Here is an 18,124-nt window from a genome sequence, read left to right as displayed (position 1 = left end):
CCGATGCCAGGCTCAACAGCACCCACACCAGGGCTGGAGTCAATGACACCACATGTGTTGCTGGAGTCACGGAGTGTCCGGGTGCAGGTCGCACTCTTCAGATGTCTCCATGGCCCGCCGACCTCAGGGTCGGGGAATGTCCTCTCTCGGACTTCTTCTGCTTCTTCCTCGGCACTGAAGATGGTGAACTGTGCCAAGGTTCTCAACCGGCGGCAGGAGCGCTTCTCCTCAGCAATGGAGATGGTGAACAGTGCCGAAGTTCTCGCATAGCAGCAGGAATGTCATTCCTGGGTACCGACGATGAACTGTGCTGAACATCCCAAACAGCAGCAGGGATGCTCCTCACTGATGCCGAGGTGCTCAGTGCTGAATCCAAATGTCCTGGCTCTGAGGGAGGTATTAGCATTGCCTCCATTAAAATGGACTTCAGCCTAGCATCCCGGTCTTTTTTGGTAGGGGGCTTGAAGTCCCTGCAGACCTTCCAGTGCTCCCAAATCTGAGCTTCCCGCAGGCACTTGAGGCAGCTAGAATGGGGTTGCTCAGAGGCATACCCTTTTTGCAGGAGGCACAAGGCTTGAAACCTGGTGACAGAGACATGGCCTGGCACCGGGAGTGGAGAACAAATTCCACTAAATGGAGAACGAACTATGTCTAAGTCTATCTAACTACAACTTTACTATGCAAACTAACTATGTTCAATAATTGAGAATAAAGTCCACTGAGAAAGTACTTGCAAAGCAAGGACAGAGTAGTTCCAGTGACCGTCACGGGTGGTAAAAAGGAACGGAGGGGGCACAGGGTCAGCAGGGACCTTTATACCGGCGCTATGAGTGCACAGTTCCAGAGGGCACCAAAGCCAACCTGACAGATACCACCGAGGGAAAAATTTCCGGTGACTGTGCTAGGGGCGTGCACACACCTACATTGGAATGGACAAATGTAATCACTTGAAGAACTATCCAGGGAACCCAGGGTCCACAGCAGCTTACCAACGAGATTACTCCTGAGCCAGGGACCCCAGAGCTTCCACACTCTGTGGCACCAGAGCAGCCCACCATGTACACTACCCTGGAACTGGGGCTCTTTTCCCTTTTCTTTTCTCTACACAGCTATAATTCTGAGTGCTTTGATATCATTTTGCGGATTTGCGGATGATACTAAACTGGGAGGAGTGGTAGATACGCTGGAGGGGAGGGATAGGATACAGAAGGACCTAGACAAATTGGAGGATTGGGCCAAAAGAAATCTGATGAGGTTCAATAAGGATAAGTGCAGGGTCCTGCACTTAGGATGGAAGAATCCAATGCACCGCTACAGATTAGGGACCGAATGGCTAGGCAGCAGTTCTGCGGAAAAGGACCTAGGGGTGACAGTGGACGAGAAGCTGGATATGAGTCAGCAGTGTGCCCTTGTTGCCAAGAAGGCCAATGGCATTTTGGGATGTATAAGTAGGTGCATAGCGAGCAGATCGAGGGAAGTGATCGTTCCCCTCTATTCGACACTGGTGAGGCCTCATCTGGAGTACTGTGTCCAGTTTTGGGCCCCACACTACAAGAAGGATGTGGATAAATTGGAGAGAGTCCAGCGAAGGGCAACAAAAATGATTAGGGGTCTAGAGCACATGACTTATGAGGAGAGGCTGAGGGAGCTGGGATTGTTTAGTCTGCAGAAGAGAAGAATGAGGGGGGATTTGATAGCTGCTTTCAACTACCTGAAAGGGGGTTCCAAAGAGGATGGCTCTAGACTGTTCTCAATGGTAGCAGATGACAGAACGAGGAGTAATGGTCTCAAGTTGCAATGGGGGAGGTTTAGATTGGATATTAGGAAAAACTTTTTCACTAAGAGGGTGGTGAAACACTGGAATGCGTTACCTAGGGAGGTGATAGAATCTCCTTCCTTAGAGGTTTTTAAGGTCAGGCTTGACAAAGCCCTGGCTGGGATGATTTAACTGGGAATTGGTCCTGCTTCGAGCAGGGGGTTGGACTAGATGACCTTCTGGGGTCCCTTCCAACCCTGATATTCTATGATTCTATGATATATCTTGGAAGCACTTTTATATCAGCTTCTTTAGCAGGAAGGGTCTTTTCTTTCTCAGCTGTAAGCAGCTCGGAGCCATTTGCCTTCTACAGAGAGCTGAGACAAATCACTCCAAATTAACATTTTACTTTGTGAAACAGTTTAAGGATATGATTCCTCTTGGGTATACTCATTAGATGCCTTACGGGTGAGCTTTTAAGTGGATGGTGACTTTTGCTAGTCAGTGGAGATGGATTCTGCAGTTTCCCACTTTGCGCTGGAGGTTCAAGATACCATCCCTAAAAGGTGCCCCCTAGCAGCACTAAAACATAAATCTGTATTGTCATGATTTGTAATAACTGATTTTTCCCCATTTTCCTTTTATTTCACTTCAATTCTCTTAGTTAATATTAACTTTATTTTTATTCAGCCAGCATCCAACATATACAGTAATATAACTTACTAATTCTCCCTATTATAACTACATTGTTTTATATGGGAATATTTGCACATAGGCTTTTTTCTGGTAATGCTACATTCTTGTAGGACTGTAATAATGCATATCCTGCAATACTAAACTAGTACTACTGCACCTTACCAAAGTGTACCTATTGCTGGAAGCAAAATATTTCTCCTTGCAATATAACAAAAACTGAATGCTTTTTGGAGTTACACATAAAAGACCCACAAGGAATATTTTACAGCAATACATGTTTCAAAGAGTGTGGCATCATCCTATACAAAACCCTTAATTGTTTCTTTCTAGCAACTTTTATCTATGAGTCCTCCAAGTGCATGCATCAATGAAGAAACTAAGAACTTAAGGGGAAATAAAAGAGAGGTTTATTTACAGGTGAGAAAAAAGTTCAATTAATACAAACTTTCTGGACAACTTAATAACAGGGTATTATGTTCTCCTGTTTGGTCTCTCACTGTCCAAGCCAGCAAAGGCTGAGAATACTCTAAAGAAGCATGGTGTTCATTTTCTGAGGAAAAGAACACACTGCAGTTCTTCCAAATAACCACCTCGCCTGACACTCAGTGGTATTTATGGATTCCAGAAAGAGAAAAACCACCCGTACTTAGCCAGTGGGACATTGTTGTGATTCAGCCCAAATGGTGTGTGTGGAGTAGGTGAAAGTAAACAATTGACTCCACTGGAAACCCCATTGGCTGCATGGCTACATGTTTTGTGCACACACACATGCAAGAGCAAAGCTAACAAATCTGAAAGAAGAGTGGTAAATAAACTATCCAAGTCAGTACACTGAGAAACAATGGATCAATATCCACCATTACAGATGTGTCCACCTCTTTCCCGCCATATCGTAAAGAGTGTAAAGTAAGTAGGATATTTAATTTTCTTCTCTTCAACTAGTATGCAGATTTTATCAACAGCCATATCAAAATTTAGCTATGAATCAGCAGAAGAACCACAGCATCCAAGTCATCAAATCACATCCACACTTAATTCAAAAATTAAAATAATGTTGCTTCCTCTCTACTTTAAATTGTCTCACTCTGTTGCTCACAGATCCCTGTTACTCCATGGTAAAAACGAAAGAAAACTGTAGCAACACATCACATAGGGCATAATCTTGCCAAGATGCTGTGCTGAGTGCCCTCAACTTCTCCCACTGACTTCAGAGGATGCGAAGGCGACACAGCACCTCCCACTGAATTCAGTGGGATCTGTGGTTTACACCAGGCTCAGCACTTTGCAGGAACTGGCTCATATTCAGAAAATAAAACTCCTCCTAAGCTGCAATATAAAGATACTCCTCAGACTGACAGCGTCATAAGCTTTTCACTTTCTACCTCTACTCTTCTTGCTTTTCCTTAGGGCACAACTGCGTAAAGAAAAATCTCAGGGGGCCTGAACTCCTCCCTACTTAGATGCCTCATGTCTGGACATTTGCAACCGCAGTCAGGTTTCTGTCCTTTTATGAAGTTTTATTACACCTTCAAAAAAAAATTACTTAATCTTCAAAACCCCACTAGTAACAAAGAAATACAAACAAGTCAAGTCACATGAATCACACACACCAAACAAACACTGCCAGTGCAGAAAAACAAAAAGAGCCCATGGAAGAGAACAGCATGAATTTACAGAACTGGAGCCCATAATCCTTACTCATGGAAACTTCCACTGAAGTAAATGGGAGTTTTGTCTCAGTAAGGATTGCAAGATTGCACCCAAACAGATTATTCTGTCGAAGAACAAACTTCAGAATAATTTGCTTCTGTTTTGTCAGAGGTTAACAGTTATCATTCCTGCCAGCATATGAAAGCAAAATATAGACATCTGGGAAGGGGAAAATGAAGGAACACTTTATAAAATCCTTGATATACTCTTGGACTAGAAGAGCTTTTCAGAGGGCCAGAGTGAAAGCAGTCAGTCCTAAAAAGGCATGCAACAGCAACATATTTATAGCACTGAGAAGACAGTTTACAGAGGCATTAAATTGTCTCTTGCATCCCTTGCTGAACCCTAAGCAACCTCTTTTAAAAACTAGTACAAAATGCTTTGCTACAGAAGATTTCACATGGTGAACATATTTTATTTCCTGAAAGTGTCAAAATCTGATGCACCAATTCTTTATGGCTTCTTCACTCTCGCAACACCAAGAATTGTAAATCTGGTGTCTGGCTACTTTGCGCAAAGCAGCTGGAGAATACTGGTTAATCTGGTGCATGGTTCCAAAAAATACACAGATCCGTGTTTCTTTAACGTATGCACAAGAAAATCCATTACAGCTCTGACCTTGCAATCCTTACCCAAGCAAAACACAAGGGGTTCTAGTCTGTAAGAGACTCATGGAAGACTGTGGAAATTGAGGATGCTTGGCACCTTGCAGGATCAGGGCCCTAATTATTTGCATTTGGATTTTGTTTGATCCTGAAGTCTGCATTCAAGTTTTACATTATTCAGCTGTAGAAAGCAGTACATGTGATGCCTCATGATACTTTATTCTAAAATTATATATGCTTTTGTAAATAGCACTATAGCTTCTAATTAAGAAAGTAAATAGCCACAGCACAGGTCATGTGTGTCCTTTTGGCATATATAAAATACACACTGGCCTCTTTCTTTAATTTGGTGCAAGACTGAATACATTTTGTGCCTGAATCCACACCTCCTCTACTTTGGCTTGTCCTCTGTAGCAGGTGCCTAATGGAGAGGTATCTACTTACATGCGTAGGAAAGACTTGCTGAACTACAAAAGCCAGCTCTTTAACTTAGAAACAAAATTATGCTTAGTCTTTTTTCCTTAGTAAATGGTGCAGTAATCCCAAATAAGTGGCATGTAACCCTGTTATGAATCAGGCTCTGTATTCACATTTCAGTGTTTTACTGTTGTAAATAATACGCACGAGTGCTTCCACGGACCAAATTGCTCTTTTGCTGCCAACTTTAGTTGTTTAATAATCTAAACAGCAGAAGCTACCAATTATTGTATTCCATTTTATGGTGTCATTTAAAATCCATCCATATAATTATTATACTTTTTGTTATTTGTAAGGCTCTTCTGATACTAAAGAGTGATAGGTACTTTTAACATGTAAGAGTCAGGAAATCTACCGATCACATATTTATACATTTGGACTATGCTGAAGATACCACATTCTCAGTAGGACTATTACATATCCCCCTCACAAAGCATTTTCTAAGACATTGTGGTAATTACACAAGGAATCTTTACTCTCTAGGAAATCAGTGTGAATATGCACAACGCTAGTATGAACTTAAAGTCATTACCGTCATATCTCTTATCACGTAAACCTTACCTGATACAGCAAGCATTTTGGCTTCAAGTAAAGCTGGTAGTTGGGTCTCAATATCACTCACTTTTCTCCTCAAAGTACTGCATAGTTTCTGACTTGCACAAACCTAAATTAAGGCAGACAGTCACGATATATAATTCATTCATGAAAAAATATAAAGGCAATTTAAATAGGGCTTCAAATGTTCTTGATTTCCAGACATGACATAACATTCTACCATAAGGTAAAAAAAAATTAATAAAAAGTGATGTGTGATACTTCTGTAAAGCCATGTATCAGAATTCATTGGCTTTGCCACACATTCCAATATAAAAACGAGAAAACAGTATTGTATTATTAGCTATCCACATGAGAGAACTAACACAGAGAATGTTTCAGTAGTAGATATTGTGACTGTGTTTAAGCAGAAGGCCAAGATTATGAACTTTGCACCAATGGCCCATTTTCATTAATGCTATCTGGTAACCAGTGGAATTCAGGTAAACAGAGGTTTGGGATTTTAAGAGTCAGTAACACAAAGTGTACAGGTAATTTGTTTATCAGAAATAACTTCCTATACCCCTTCTTCACTGGAAACATCAAATTCTACTATACTACTATGGGTGGGCAGTGGAGTTCCACCTCAGATCACCTCTCCACTTAACACACAGCACTTAGATATGTTTATAGTGAAATCATATAAGTATAAGTTTATTTAACAAAGCACTGAGATTCAAGCGATAGCCAGGAGAAGTATTTGACACAAATGGCAACATATAAAATAAAATCATAACACACTTTCTAGATCCCAGACTTAATTAACTCTCATGTCTTGTAGAGTTTGGTTCACCCAAACTCCTTTCAGTGTTTTATACCCAGCCTTGGCTGTGACCCTCCTTTCATGAGGCTGACATGCTGTCAGCTTGCCTCCTACATGAAGGATTCAGTGTGTTTCTTTGCCCCCACTGGATATACCAGAACAGTCCTTTGCCTTTTTTCATAAAAAGGACACCTCCTGCTGTTCATTTCATCTTGTAGATTTTGCAATCTCTTATTTAGCCCGGAGGGGTTCAGTATGCATATAGACATACAGTACTGTGGCAAATTGCTGGCACGATTATGATGGGTCCCGCGCTTCCTCTTCTTGGGGGGGCGGGTTTCAGGGTGCAGTTTCCTGCCCCTGAACTAGGGTATCTACTGTCCCACTAGTAACCCAGAGAAGGGTAGTGGAGAGGGAGGGACCCGGGCCCACCCTCTACTCCAGGTCCCAGCCCAGGGGCCATAGGGATAGTGGCAAACAACTTGAACTAATGCTTCCTTCCCCTGGGCTACTTCCCCCTCCTGCTCTTTGGCTTGTGGGCTCTTTGGCTTTGGCTCTGTCCAAGCCGGATATCTCTTTACCTAAGGTCTTGGTCTTTTAGCCAGCCACAGCACTTCTCCAAACTGCACTCTACTTCAACTCCTCCAAACTGCACTCTGCTCCAACTCCTTCAAACTGCTCTTTGCTCCAGCTCCAAACCACTCTGCTCCAACTCCTTCTCCTGGCTGATTGAAGCAGGGAGTTTTTATCAGATGACTGGCTTCAGGTGCTCTAACTGGCTTCAGGTGCTTTTAATTAATCTATAGAAACCTTTCTTCCCTCTACAGGGAATAAGGCTTCTCCTCAACCTGGGACTTACATATCCCTCCTATATCACTCTCCTACTGCCTTCTGGCCATGCTATATGACAGTAGATAATACCCAAATGACCAGACAGGAAAATAGACATCGGTTATCTCCTGCCTGAAAGGAACATTTCCGAGGTACATCACCTCTTGGTGACCTGCCTAAACTCCAAGATCTTAAGATCACAATTTTTAGTATAGATTCATAATTCCTTACATATTAAAAGTACATTTTGCAAAGATTATGATGACCGGTGAGCCACTGGCTCTCAGCAGCGACCTCACATGCTACCCTTCGGTGAACTATTATGCATATATCCAACCCAGAGTATTCCTGTAAAACCATATGCAGCTCCTGTGCCTTTTGCCATTTGGCACCAGGACCCTGGGTCACAACTTCCAGGTTCAAAAATATAACTGGATCTGCCAGAAAGACTGTGAAAAGCCAAAGCACAGGACAGTACGTAGTATGGGGGATAGAGAGAGGAGAAAACGGATATGAAAGCAAACAATACTTTACATTTAATGTACATTACCACTTCTGAAACATTTTGCAGATCATAAGTAATTTACCGCTCTTACATTTTCCCAAGCTCTACTTATCAGATTTTAGAGTTCCAAAGGAAAAAATAACAAAGCAAAAAAAAAATTATTATTGTAAAGGTTCATATCAGTGTGGCAGTCAACACTCTTGGCTTTAAAGACAATCATCAAGCAGTTACCTAACATGACTATAATGGGGTAGCTAAATCTCACACTGAAAAGACAGGGGTGCAGAACAACTCTGGGGCCAGCCAGGGAGTCTCTTCAGTACAGCAGGGTGGCATGTGGAGAGAGACAGACCTGCACTCACTGTTATGGAGGGGTTACGCCAGGAGAGTATCTGTAGGAGGAGCACTGCTGCATGAAGCTGGGACTTTCCAGCCTTCAGAGGCCCTTGACTGCATTGCAAGGGACAACCATAAACCACAGTGTGCCCCAAGGAGGGAAAAAGCGATAGGAAGAGATCCTGGGGAAGGGTGTTAGTTGGACCACAGATAGCGGGTGTCTTCCTTACAGCACCCAAGACAACACCTGGGTCAGACACCAGTGGACTGGGAGGGCCTGGTTACCCCTATCCACTGCTGCTTGGCAGGGCTCCCACCACAGACTTTTACCGCTAGGCAGGGCCAACGTTATAGACTCTAACCACTAGGAGGTGCTGCCTCCCCACTCATACTGTCACTTGGGAAACGATAGCAGTGGATGGAACCTAGTGTACAACATTAGGCAAACAGGCACTGGCCATCTTTGAGGAAACTGGAGTTGAACTGAAATTTTAGTTGAAGGCTTGCTTGCTTTTCCCAGCCTCCTTGATGCACTGCCTTCCTCAGTGATGCAATACAATGTACATATAAACAGACAAAAATACCACTGCTGTCTGTTACATATATTCACATAGGTTATCTCTTGGTAAATGAATTATACATCGCACCCAGCTATTGTAAGACTATCACCAGATGCATCAAGGAGGCTTATTTTAACTATATAAAATTAACTATAATGCTTAGAATTCATTGCATTTATTTATCACATATATCCCTTTATTTCAGCTAAAAGCATCTGTTAATCATAATTGGGCCAGCTATTCTTTTAGCCAATAAAACTATCCTTCAAGCTGTCTCTATTAATATAGAAGCCCTTTCTAAATCTTCCTATTAAACTGTAATGCATATATTTCTAATCACTGCTGTACATAATTTAATTTCTCCCAATCTCCAGATAGTCCACTTTATTTTCTTGTCTGTATTCCATCTAATTTATCCAATAATTTTCTTGTGATGCTGAAGAACTGTAAGAGGTGGGAACATGTTTCAGAGTAACAGCCATGTTAGTCTGTATTCGCAAAAAGAAAAGGAGTACTTGTGGCACCTTAGAGACTAATCAATTTATCTGAGCATAAGCTTTCGTGAGCTACAGCTCACTTCATCGGATGCATACTGTGGAAACTGCAGAAGACATTATATACACACAGAGACCATGAAACAATACCTCCTCCCACCCCACTCTCCTGCTGGTAATAGCTTATCTAAAGTGATCATCAAGTTGGGCCACTTCCAGCACAAATCCAGGTTTCCTCACCCTCCGCCCCCCCCACACACAAACTCACTCTCCTGCTGGTAATAGCCCATCCAAAGTGACCACTCTCTTCACAATGTGTATGATAATCAAGATGGGCCATTTCCTGCACAAATCCAGGTTCTCTCACCCCCTCACCCCCCTCCAAAAACCACACACACAAACTCACTCTCCTGCTCGTAATAGCCTATCCAAAGTGACCACTCTCCTTACAACGTGCATGAAAATCAAGGTGGGACATTTCCAGCACAAATACAGGTTTTCTCACCCCCCCCCCCCCCGTTTTCCCAAAAAACACACACACATAATGGGAACATGTGCAGTGACCCAGGCCTCAGCTCGGCTTTGCCTACTGTGAGGAGAGGCAGAGGCAAACCAACACAATGGAGATAATAAAGTTTAAAATTTAAGGTTAAGGAAAAAACCAGAAATTTGTCAGGAACAATATTTTATATTATATTATTACTCTATTATTTATCTTATATTAAAATCCAGTACTCGCTTAGGAAAATAATAAAACCTAAGTTACCACCACAATAAAAGACGTTTTTCAACACCACGCTGTGTCACCCCAAGAGGTAATCAACTCCTCCTCTCCCTGGCTGCAAAGTCCTGCTTCACCCCAGTTGTCCCACCTTCACCGTTCTCCGACTTATGATGCTCCTTTGCTTCAACTCTGTGATGACCACACCTAGGGTTGCCAACCCTCCCAGAATCTAAATTGATCTTCTAACTACTGAAACCAATCTGGTGGCTACTGAAACCAAACTGGTAGATTTTAATAGGCCGCTAAAAGTCTGGTTGGCAGCACAGTGGGGATAAGGCAGGCTCCCTACCTGCCATGGCTCTGCACGGCTCCCGGAAGCATTCGGCACGTCCCTCTGGCTCCTAGGTGTAGGGGCAGCCAGGCAGCTCTGCGCACTGCCCCCTCCCCAAGCGCCGACTCAGCAGCTCACATTGGCCGGGAACCGGAGGGGGGCCTGCAGGCAAGGGCAGCGCGCAGAGCTGCCTGGCCACCCCCAAGCCTAGGAGCCGGAAATGCTAGTTGCTTCCAGGAGCCGCCCGAGGTAAGCACCGCCCAGCCGGAGCCCACACCCCGAACTATTTCCCACACCCCAACCCCCTGCCCCAGCCCTGAGCCCTCTCCTGCACCCAAACTCTCTCCCATAGCCCTGATCCTGCATCCCCTTCTGCACCCCAACCCCCTGCCCCAGGCTCAGCCCAGAGCCCCCTCCCACTCTCCGAACCCCTCGGCCCCATCCCACAATCCCTCGCCCCAGCCCGGTGAAAGTGAGTGAGGGTGGGGGAGAGTGAGCTTCGGAGGGAGAGGGGTGGAGTGGGCAGGGCCTTGGGGAAGGGGCAGGGAAGGGTCCGCTGAAAGGGTGTTTGGGTGAGGAGGAGCACGTGGTTTGGACATCCCTTAGGGGAGGATCTATTAATAGAGAATCTCTATGTCCTAGTGAGGAGGAGAGGCTGGAAAACAATAAAATACAGGCAGGGCCTGATCAGAAACAATCAAATAAAAAAGAGTCCCATTCAATTACATCGTGTAATGGCAGACAGCTAAAAGGAGACAAGTTTTTAAAATGCTTATATACCAATGCTATTCTAAATAATAAAATGGGTGAACTAGAGCGCCTCATATTAAATGAGGATATTGACATAATGGGCATCACAGAAACTTGGTGGAATAACAGTAAATCAATGGGATACAGTAATACAGTGGTTCCCAAACTTTAACAGCCCGCGAACCCCTTTCACTAAATTGTGAAATCTTGTGAACCCCCTCCTAAAAATGAATATTTCCAGGGATTTAAGTTTAAATTTCCTCCGCACTCTGCACTCCATGGGGCTCCTGCTGCTGGACCCCATTGACCGCCCCAGCCAACTGAGCTCTGGCTGCACATCCCGCTGACCGCCGGGGCTCGGGCTGCCAGCCCCAACTGCCAGGCCCCGCTCTCCCTGGGGCTCGGGCTGTCTGCCCTGCAACTAGTTCCCATCTGCTGCCTCCAGTGCCCGGCGTTCTCTGGCCGCCATTAGTGACATTTTTCTGGTGAACCTCCTGTACCCTTCTGCGAACCCTCAGGGGTTTGCAAACCCCAGTTTGGGAACCACTGCAGCAACACCAGGGTACAAAATATATCGGAAGAACAGAACAGGTCATGCTGGTGGGGGTGCTTTCATTATATATGAAAGAAAGCGTAGAATCAAATGAAGTAAAAATCGTAAATGAATCAAACTGTACCACAGAATCTCTATGGATAGAAATTCCATGCTCTAATAATAAGAATATAGCGGTAGGGATATATTACCGACCATCTGACGAGGATGGGGATAGTGATTGTGAAATGCTCAGGGAGATTAGAGAGGCTATTAAAATAAAAAACTCAATAATAATAATGGGGAGATTTCAATTATCCCCATATGGACTGGGTACATGTCACCTCAAGACAGGATGCAGAGATAAAGTTTCTTGACACCTTAAATGACTGCTTTTTGGAGCAGCTGGTCCTGGAACCCCCCAGAGGACAGGCAATTCTTGATTTAGTCCTAAGTGGAGCACGGGATCTGGTCCAGGAGGTGAATATAGTTGGACCGCTTGGTAATAGTGACCATAATATAATTAGATTTAATATCCCTGTGGCAGGAAAAACACCACAGCGACCCAACACTGTAGCATTTAATTTCAGAAAGGGGAACTACACAAAAATGAGCTCAACTTAAATGTATACCCCAAATTAAAAAACATAGTAAGAGAACCAAAAAAGAGCTACCGTAGCTAAACAACAAAGTAAAAGAAGCAATGAGAGGCAAAAAGGCATCCTTTAAAAAGTGGACGTTAAATCCCAGTGAGAAAAATAGAAAGGAGCATAAACACTGGCAAATGAAACGTAAAAATACAATTAGGAAGGCCAAAAAAGAATTTGAGGAACAATTAGCCAAAGACTCAAAAAGTAATAGCACATTTTTTTAAGTACATCAGAAGCAGGAACCCTGCTAAACAACCAGTGAGGCCACTGGACGATCAAGGTGCTAAAGGAGCACTCAAGGACGATAAGGCCATTGCGGAGAAACTAAATGAATTATTTGCATTGCTCTTTACGGCTGAGGATGCGAGGGAGATTCCTAAACCTGAGCCATTCCTTTTAGGTGACAGAGCTGAGGAACTGTCCCAGGTTGAGGTATCATTAGAGGAGGTTTTGGAACAAACTGATAAATTAAACAGCAATAAGTCACCAGGACCAGATGGTATTCACCCAAGAGTTCTGAAGGAACTCAAAAGTGAAATTACAGAACTACTAACTGTAGTCTGTAACCTATCATTTAAATCAGCTTCTGTACCAGATGGCTGGAGGATAGTTAATGTGATGCCAATTTTTAAAAAGGGCTCCAGAGGTGATCCCGGCAATTATAGGCCTGTAAGCCTGACTTCAGTACAGGGCAAACTGGTTGAAACTATAATAAAGAACAATATTGTCCGCCATATAGATGAACATAATTTGTTGAGGAAGAGTCAACATGGTTTTAGTAAGGGGAAAATCGTGCCTCACCAATCTACTAGAATTCTTTGAGAGGATCAACAAGCATGTGGACCAAGGGGATCCAGTAGATATAGTGTACTTAGATTTTCAGAAAGCCTTTGACAAGGTCCCTCACCAAAGGCTCTTAAGCAAAGTAAGCTACCACGAGATAAAAGGGAAGGTGCTCTCATAGATTGGTAACTGGTTAAAAGACAGGAAACAAAGGGTAAGGTATAAATGGCCAATTTTCAGAATGGAGAGAGGTAAATAGTGGTGTCCCTCAGGGGTCTATTCTGGGACCAGTCCTATTCAACATATTCATAAATGATCTGGAAAGAGGGGTAAACAATGAGGTGGCAAAATTTGCAGATGATACAAAATAACTAAAGATAGTTAAGACCCAGGCAGACTGTGAAAAGCTACAAAAGCATTTCTCAAAACTAGGTGACTGGGCAACAAAATGGCAGATGAAATTTAATGTTGATAAATGTAAAGTAATGCACATTGGAAAGCATAATCCCAACTATACATATAAAATGATGGGGTCTAAATTAGCTGTTACCACTCAAGAAAGAGATCTTGGAGTCATTGTGGATAGTTCTCTGAAACCATCCACTCAATGTTCAGCGGCAGTCAAAAAAGAGAACAGAATGCTGGGAATAATTAAGAAGGGGATAGAAAATAGGACAGAAAATATCATGTTGCCTCTATATAAATTCATGGTATGCCCACACCTTGAATACTGTGTGCAGATGTGATCATCCCATCTCAAAAAAGATATATTGGAATTGGAAAAGGTTCAGAAAAGGGCAACAAAAATTATTAGGGGTATGGAACGGCTTCCATATGAGGAGAGATTAATAAGACTGGGACTTTCCAGCTTGGAAAAGAGACAGCTAAGGGGAGATATGATCGATATAAAATCATGACTGGTGTAGAGAAAGTAGATAAGGAAATGTTTACTGCTTCTTATAACACAAGAACTAGGGGTCACCAAATGAAATTAATTGGCAGCAGGTTTAAAATAAAGAAAAGGAAGTATTTCTTCACACAATGCACAGTCAACCTATGGAACTCCTTGCCAGAGGATGTTGTGAAGGTCAATATCATAACTGGGTTCAAAAAAGAACTAGATAAATTCATGGAGGATAGGTCCATCAATGGCCATTAGCCAGGATGGGCAGGAATGGTGTCCCTAGCTTCTGTTTGCCAGAAGCTGAGAATGAGCGACAGGGGATGGATCACTTGATGATTACCTGTTCTTTTCATTCCCTCTGGGGCACCTGGCACTGGCCACTGTCAGAAGACAGGATACTGGGCTAGATGGACCTTTGGTCTGACCCAGTAGGGCCATTCTTATGTTCTTATGTTTTTGTGCGATTAGACAGTTGGCAACCCTAACCACAGTTCTTTCCAGCCCTTTCTTAGGGCTTGATCCGAAGACTCCTTTGCATCCGCAAACAACAGCTCCTCACCCAGAGGGCCACACTCATTCCCCAGACACCCAAACTGTGGCCCTCTGTCAACGTCCTAATGGTCCACCTCACCGGTCATATGCTCTGTGCTTTGCACATCGCCATTCATGGTCCAGCTTCCTCAGCAAAATCCATTTTTACCCAATGCTGCATCTTATCACCTCCATTTTTATGAACCACCTTCCAACTGCCCATTCGGGCAGATTCTGAGCCCCCCTTTTCTCTGGCTGTCTCTTCCCCCAGGACAGCATTCTGAACTGCTGCACCACAGCTAGGCCAGGGTTACTACAAATGTACCAGAAGAAACTGGGAGCCATTTTCTTTCTCAACTCTCCAAAATAAATCAATTTTTTTTAACGATTTCTGTCAAAGTGGTGCTCTCTCTCTATGGGCACAGGATGGCTCAGGGGATTGGTAATTACACAAGGAATCTTTCCTCTCTAGGAAGTGTGAATATGTCCAATGCTAGTATGAACTTAAAGTCATTACCATCAGACGGCTGTTTGGTAATTATGTGAAAAACAGTGTGTCCATATCACAACCTACACTGTCAGAACTGGTGCTTATTGGCAGTCTTATTAACAGCCTAAGTAGGTTAAGCCTGAGTGGAGGCTTAACCTACATCTAGAGATGGTCCCTCTAGACCCGGATAGAAGCTTGCGGATTAGGCTCTGCAAGTACCCGTGCCATATCTGTTCTGTGGATAAATTCTGGACTTTAATCATCAGGGATGTCAAATGATATCTTTCAACAAAACTAAATGAAAGAGATAGGGGAACAAACTACTAACTTAACTTTCTTTAGCTAATCATATTACTGCTATTTTACACTAGTTACATTCTAAATAAACTAAGCATTCCTTTTGCTATCTCCATAGTAGCTACCATTATTCATTACGATAACTTGTCCAGCTACAAAAGAAAGCCTTTTCCATAGGTAATAAAAATACTGAAGATTCAAAAATCCAGCAACCTTCTCCTCTTTCTCTGATTTGCCTGATTCAAACAGCTCATGTAATCCCAACTCTATTTCCCAACCTTCCATTGCTCTCATTGACCAACACAGTATACATCAGTCATACCTAGTGATGTAAGTCAAGGACTAGGAGCTAGGAATCTCCTGAATTCTATTCCTAACTTTAATAATAAGTCTGTCCATGACCTTAGGGCAGTTACTTACAGCCAAATCCTGTAGTCTTTACTCAAGAACTCCCACTGAAGTCAATGGAAGTAAGGATTTAGAATTTTGCTCTTACCCCTTCTGCCAATTTCTTCATCTGTATAATGGGTACAAAATATTTATTTACCTATCTCATAGGCTGTTAAGAGGTTTACCTACAGAGGTTAATGTTTGTAAAGTGTTCTGAAGATGAAAAAAAGCCAAATAGTACTATCCTTATACCACTGGATATTAGGAGCCCAATCCCATATTCCTCACATAGACAAGTCTCACAAGACAAAGGGAGTTTGGACTGTGTAAAAGATATGGAACCAGACCATGTGTGACTTCATATTTAATGCAGCTTTTGGGATTATATTACAATACATCATTGATGGGGTTTTAAAAAAAATATTCTTTGTGTTTTTCATGTATAGGTTTCCAAATTTAGGGCCTAAACGTGCAAATCCTTATTCAGTAATCCTTACTCAGCCAAGCAGTCCCAGTGCAACAACTGGGGCCCAGGCAAGAAAGGAGTCTTAGGATCAAGCCCTAAGAAAGAAAATACTGACAACAACATTTGCATAGTAACATCCTTTTACATCTTTTCCATGTGTGATATGTTAATCTACAGTGGCAGGAATGAGGTGGGGAATGTGGGCTGGAACACTAAAATTAACACATTCTTTCAAAAGTGGGATGCAGTCTTCAGCATTCACTGTAACAATTGCTTAGAAAAACAGGGAGATGGAAGCTCTGTTCAGTGTCTGAAGCAAAGGGCAGCACTCTGTCAACACCATACATCCAAGTACAATAATGCACTTCAGCATCACTGCTTGTTATTGTCTCCAGTCCTGTATTACTTCTCAAGGGAAGGGAATGGGTGGAGGAGTGTTCACTTTATTAACATGCAGTGTGTGGCTTTTGCCACCTCAACTCAAAAATGATGTAGTAGAAACAGAAAAGGTAGAAAAAGCCAATGTAAATATTAGAGGCACAGGAGGCTGGAAGACAGCGATCATCAGTGAGAGATTTACTTAGAGAGACTACTAGGAGGAGATATGATAAAAGTATATAAAAAGAAATAACGAGTTGGAGAAGGGCAATATTGTGCTTCCTATTTATCCTTTAAATAAACAAACAATAATGAGGGAATGCAATGAAATTTTTTAAAATATTTTATCTATTTAACATTTACTATTTTAAGAAACATATATAATCTGTGGAATTCACTACCGTATGTTAACCTAAGTAATTTTTGTGACAGATGAGTGACCTAGGAAGCATGGAAACTCCAAAAAGTTATTAGATTCAGATGTGCCAGATGCTAGCCGCTGGGACTAATAATACACTTTTGTATCTGTAAATGTTATAGGTATCTTTGTGAACTATGGACAGTATTCTAACTCCATGGGGGAAGGTTACTGAGCTTCACCCAGGAACTAAAATCAATGGGATGTGATTATTGCAGATCCTGAGACAGGTAAACAACTTCAGAGAAGTACCATCCTATGCAGTTAATTGCATATACTAGTTCAGACTGAATTCAAGATACCCAGGAGACAAGAAATAGCTGAGAGGACCCTCATTTTGATTTAAAAAATGTCATGAGTTTGTAACCAAGAGGGCAAAATCCTGCCGGAAGGGTTTGAAGGACTAGAACCTGCCAGGGTCTCATTGTAGAAGATAAAAAGAAAAGGAGTACTTGTGGCACCTTAGAGACTAACCAATTTATTTGAGCATAAGCTTTCGTGAGCTACAGCTCACTTCATCAGATGCATACTGTGATACAGTATGTGATACAGTATGCATCCGATGAAGTGAGCTGTAGCTCACGAAAGCTTATGCTCAAATAAATTGGTTAGTCTCTACGGTGCCACAAGTACTCCTTTTCTTTTTGCGAATACAGACTAACATGGCTGTTACTCTGAAACCTGTCATTGTAGAAGATAGTAAACTTAGTATGCATGTACACTCTTTATTGTTTTATTTTATATTAAATGTTACTGTCCTAAAATAAATGTATTGTGCTCTGTAAAAGCTGGCTGGTCACTAGCAACCCTGACATTGCCCCTGAGAGAGAGCAAATGGCAGGTGCTGGTCCCTGGTGAATTGCTAGGAGACCGCAAACAAACTGCTGATCTGAAGGGAGAGGGATGCAGGTCCCCGCCCACAGAGAGGTGATGGCTAAAGGCTTGAGACCTAAAGCAGTAGCTGTTAGCAGACCATAGAGAGGGCAAAAATTCAGTTAACCTGGAGTTATGACAATTTTAATAGAGAGACAAGTAGGGTGAGGTAATAGCTTTTATTGGACCAACTTCTGCTGGTGAAGCCTTGTCTACACTACACAGTTTTGTCAACAAAACAGTGGATGCATGCACACTGCGATGCGACTTTTGGCGGCAA

The 18,124-nt window shown here is 42.7% G+C and overlaps 1 protein-coding gene and 1 long non-coding RNA gene across 9 annotated transcripts in view; one reads left to right on the top strand and one right to left on the bottom strand.

Moving 5' to 3' along the window:
• DISC1 (DISC1 scaffold protein) overlaps window positions 1–18,124 on the bottom strand; it is a 369,386-nt gene that overhangs the window by 189,753 nt on the left and 161,509 nt on the right. For all 7 annotated transcript variants that reach the window (XR_006289703.1, XR_006289704.1, XM_043543293.1 and 4 more), the window contains one exon: window positions 5,806–5,908. Coding sequence is in view for 5 of the 7 variants with exons in the window: in XM_043543293.1 (XP_043399228.1) it covers window positions 5,806–5,908 (103 nt within the window). In the remaining 2 variants the exon portion in view is untranslated. The remainder of the gene's footprint in view (window positions 1–5,805; window positions 5,909–18,124) is intronic.
• LOC119565814 overlaps window positions 1–18,124 on the top strand; it is a 32,421-nt gene that overhangs the window by 10,030 nt on the left and 4,267 nt on the right. Inside the window, exon 3 of one of the 2 annotated variants that reach the window (XR_005224796.2) lies at window positions 17,094–17,488. The exons of the other annotated variant lie outside the window; for it this stretch is intronic. This is a non-coding gene — a long non-coding RNA (uncharacterized LOC119565814). Of the gene's footprint in view, window positions 1–17,093; window positions 17,489–18,124 lie in introns of those variants that run through there. 2 annotated transcript variants of the gene reach the window in all.

Source organism: Chelonia mydas, chromosome 3 (assembly GCF_015237465.2).
Source record: "Chelonia mydas isolate rCheMyd1 chromosome 3, rCheMyd1.pri.v2, whole genome shotgun sequence".
Lineage (NCBI taxonomy): Eukaryota > Metazoa > Chordata > Testudines > Cheloniidae > Chelonia > Chelonia mydas.
Note: the sequence above shows the minus strand (reverse complement) of the source record. Positions and strands in the feature narration are given on the sequence as shown.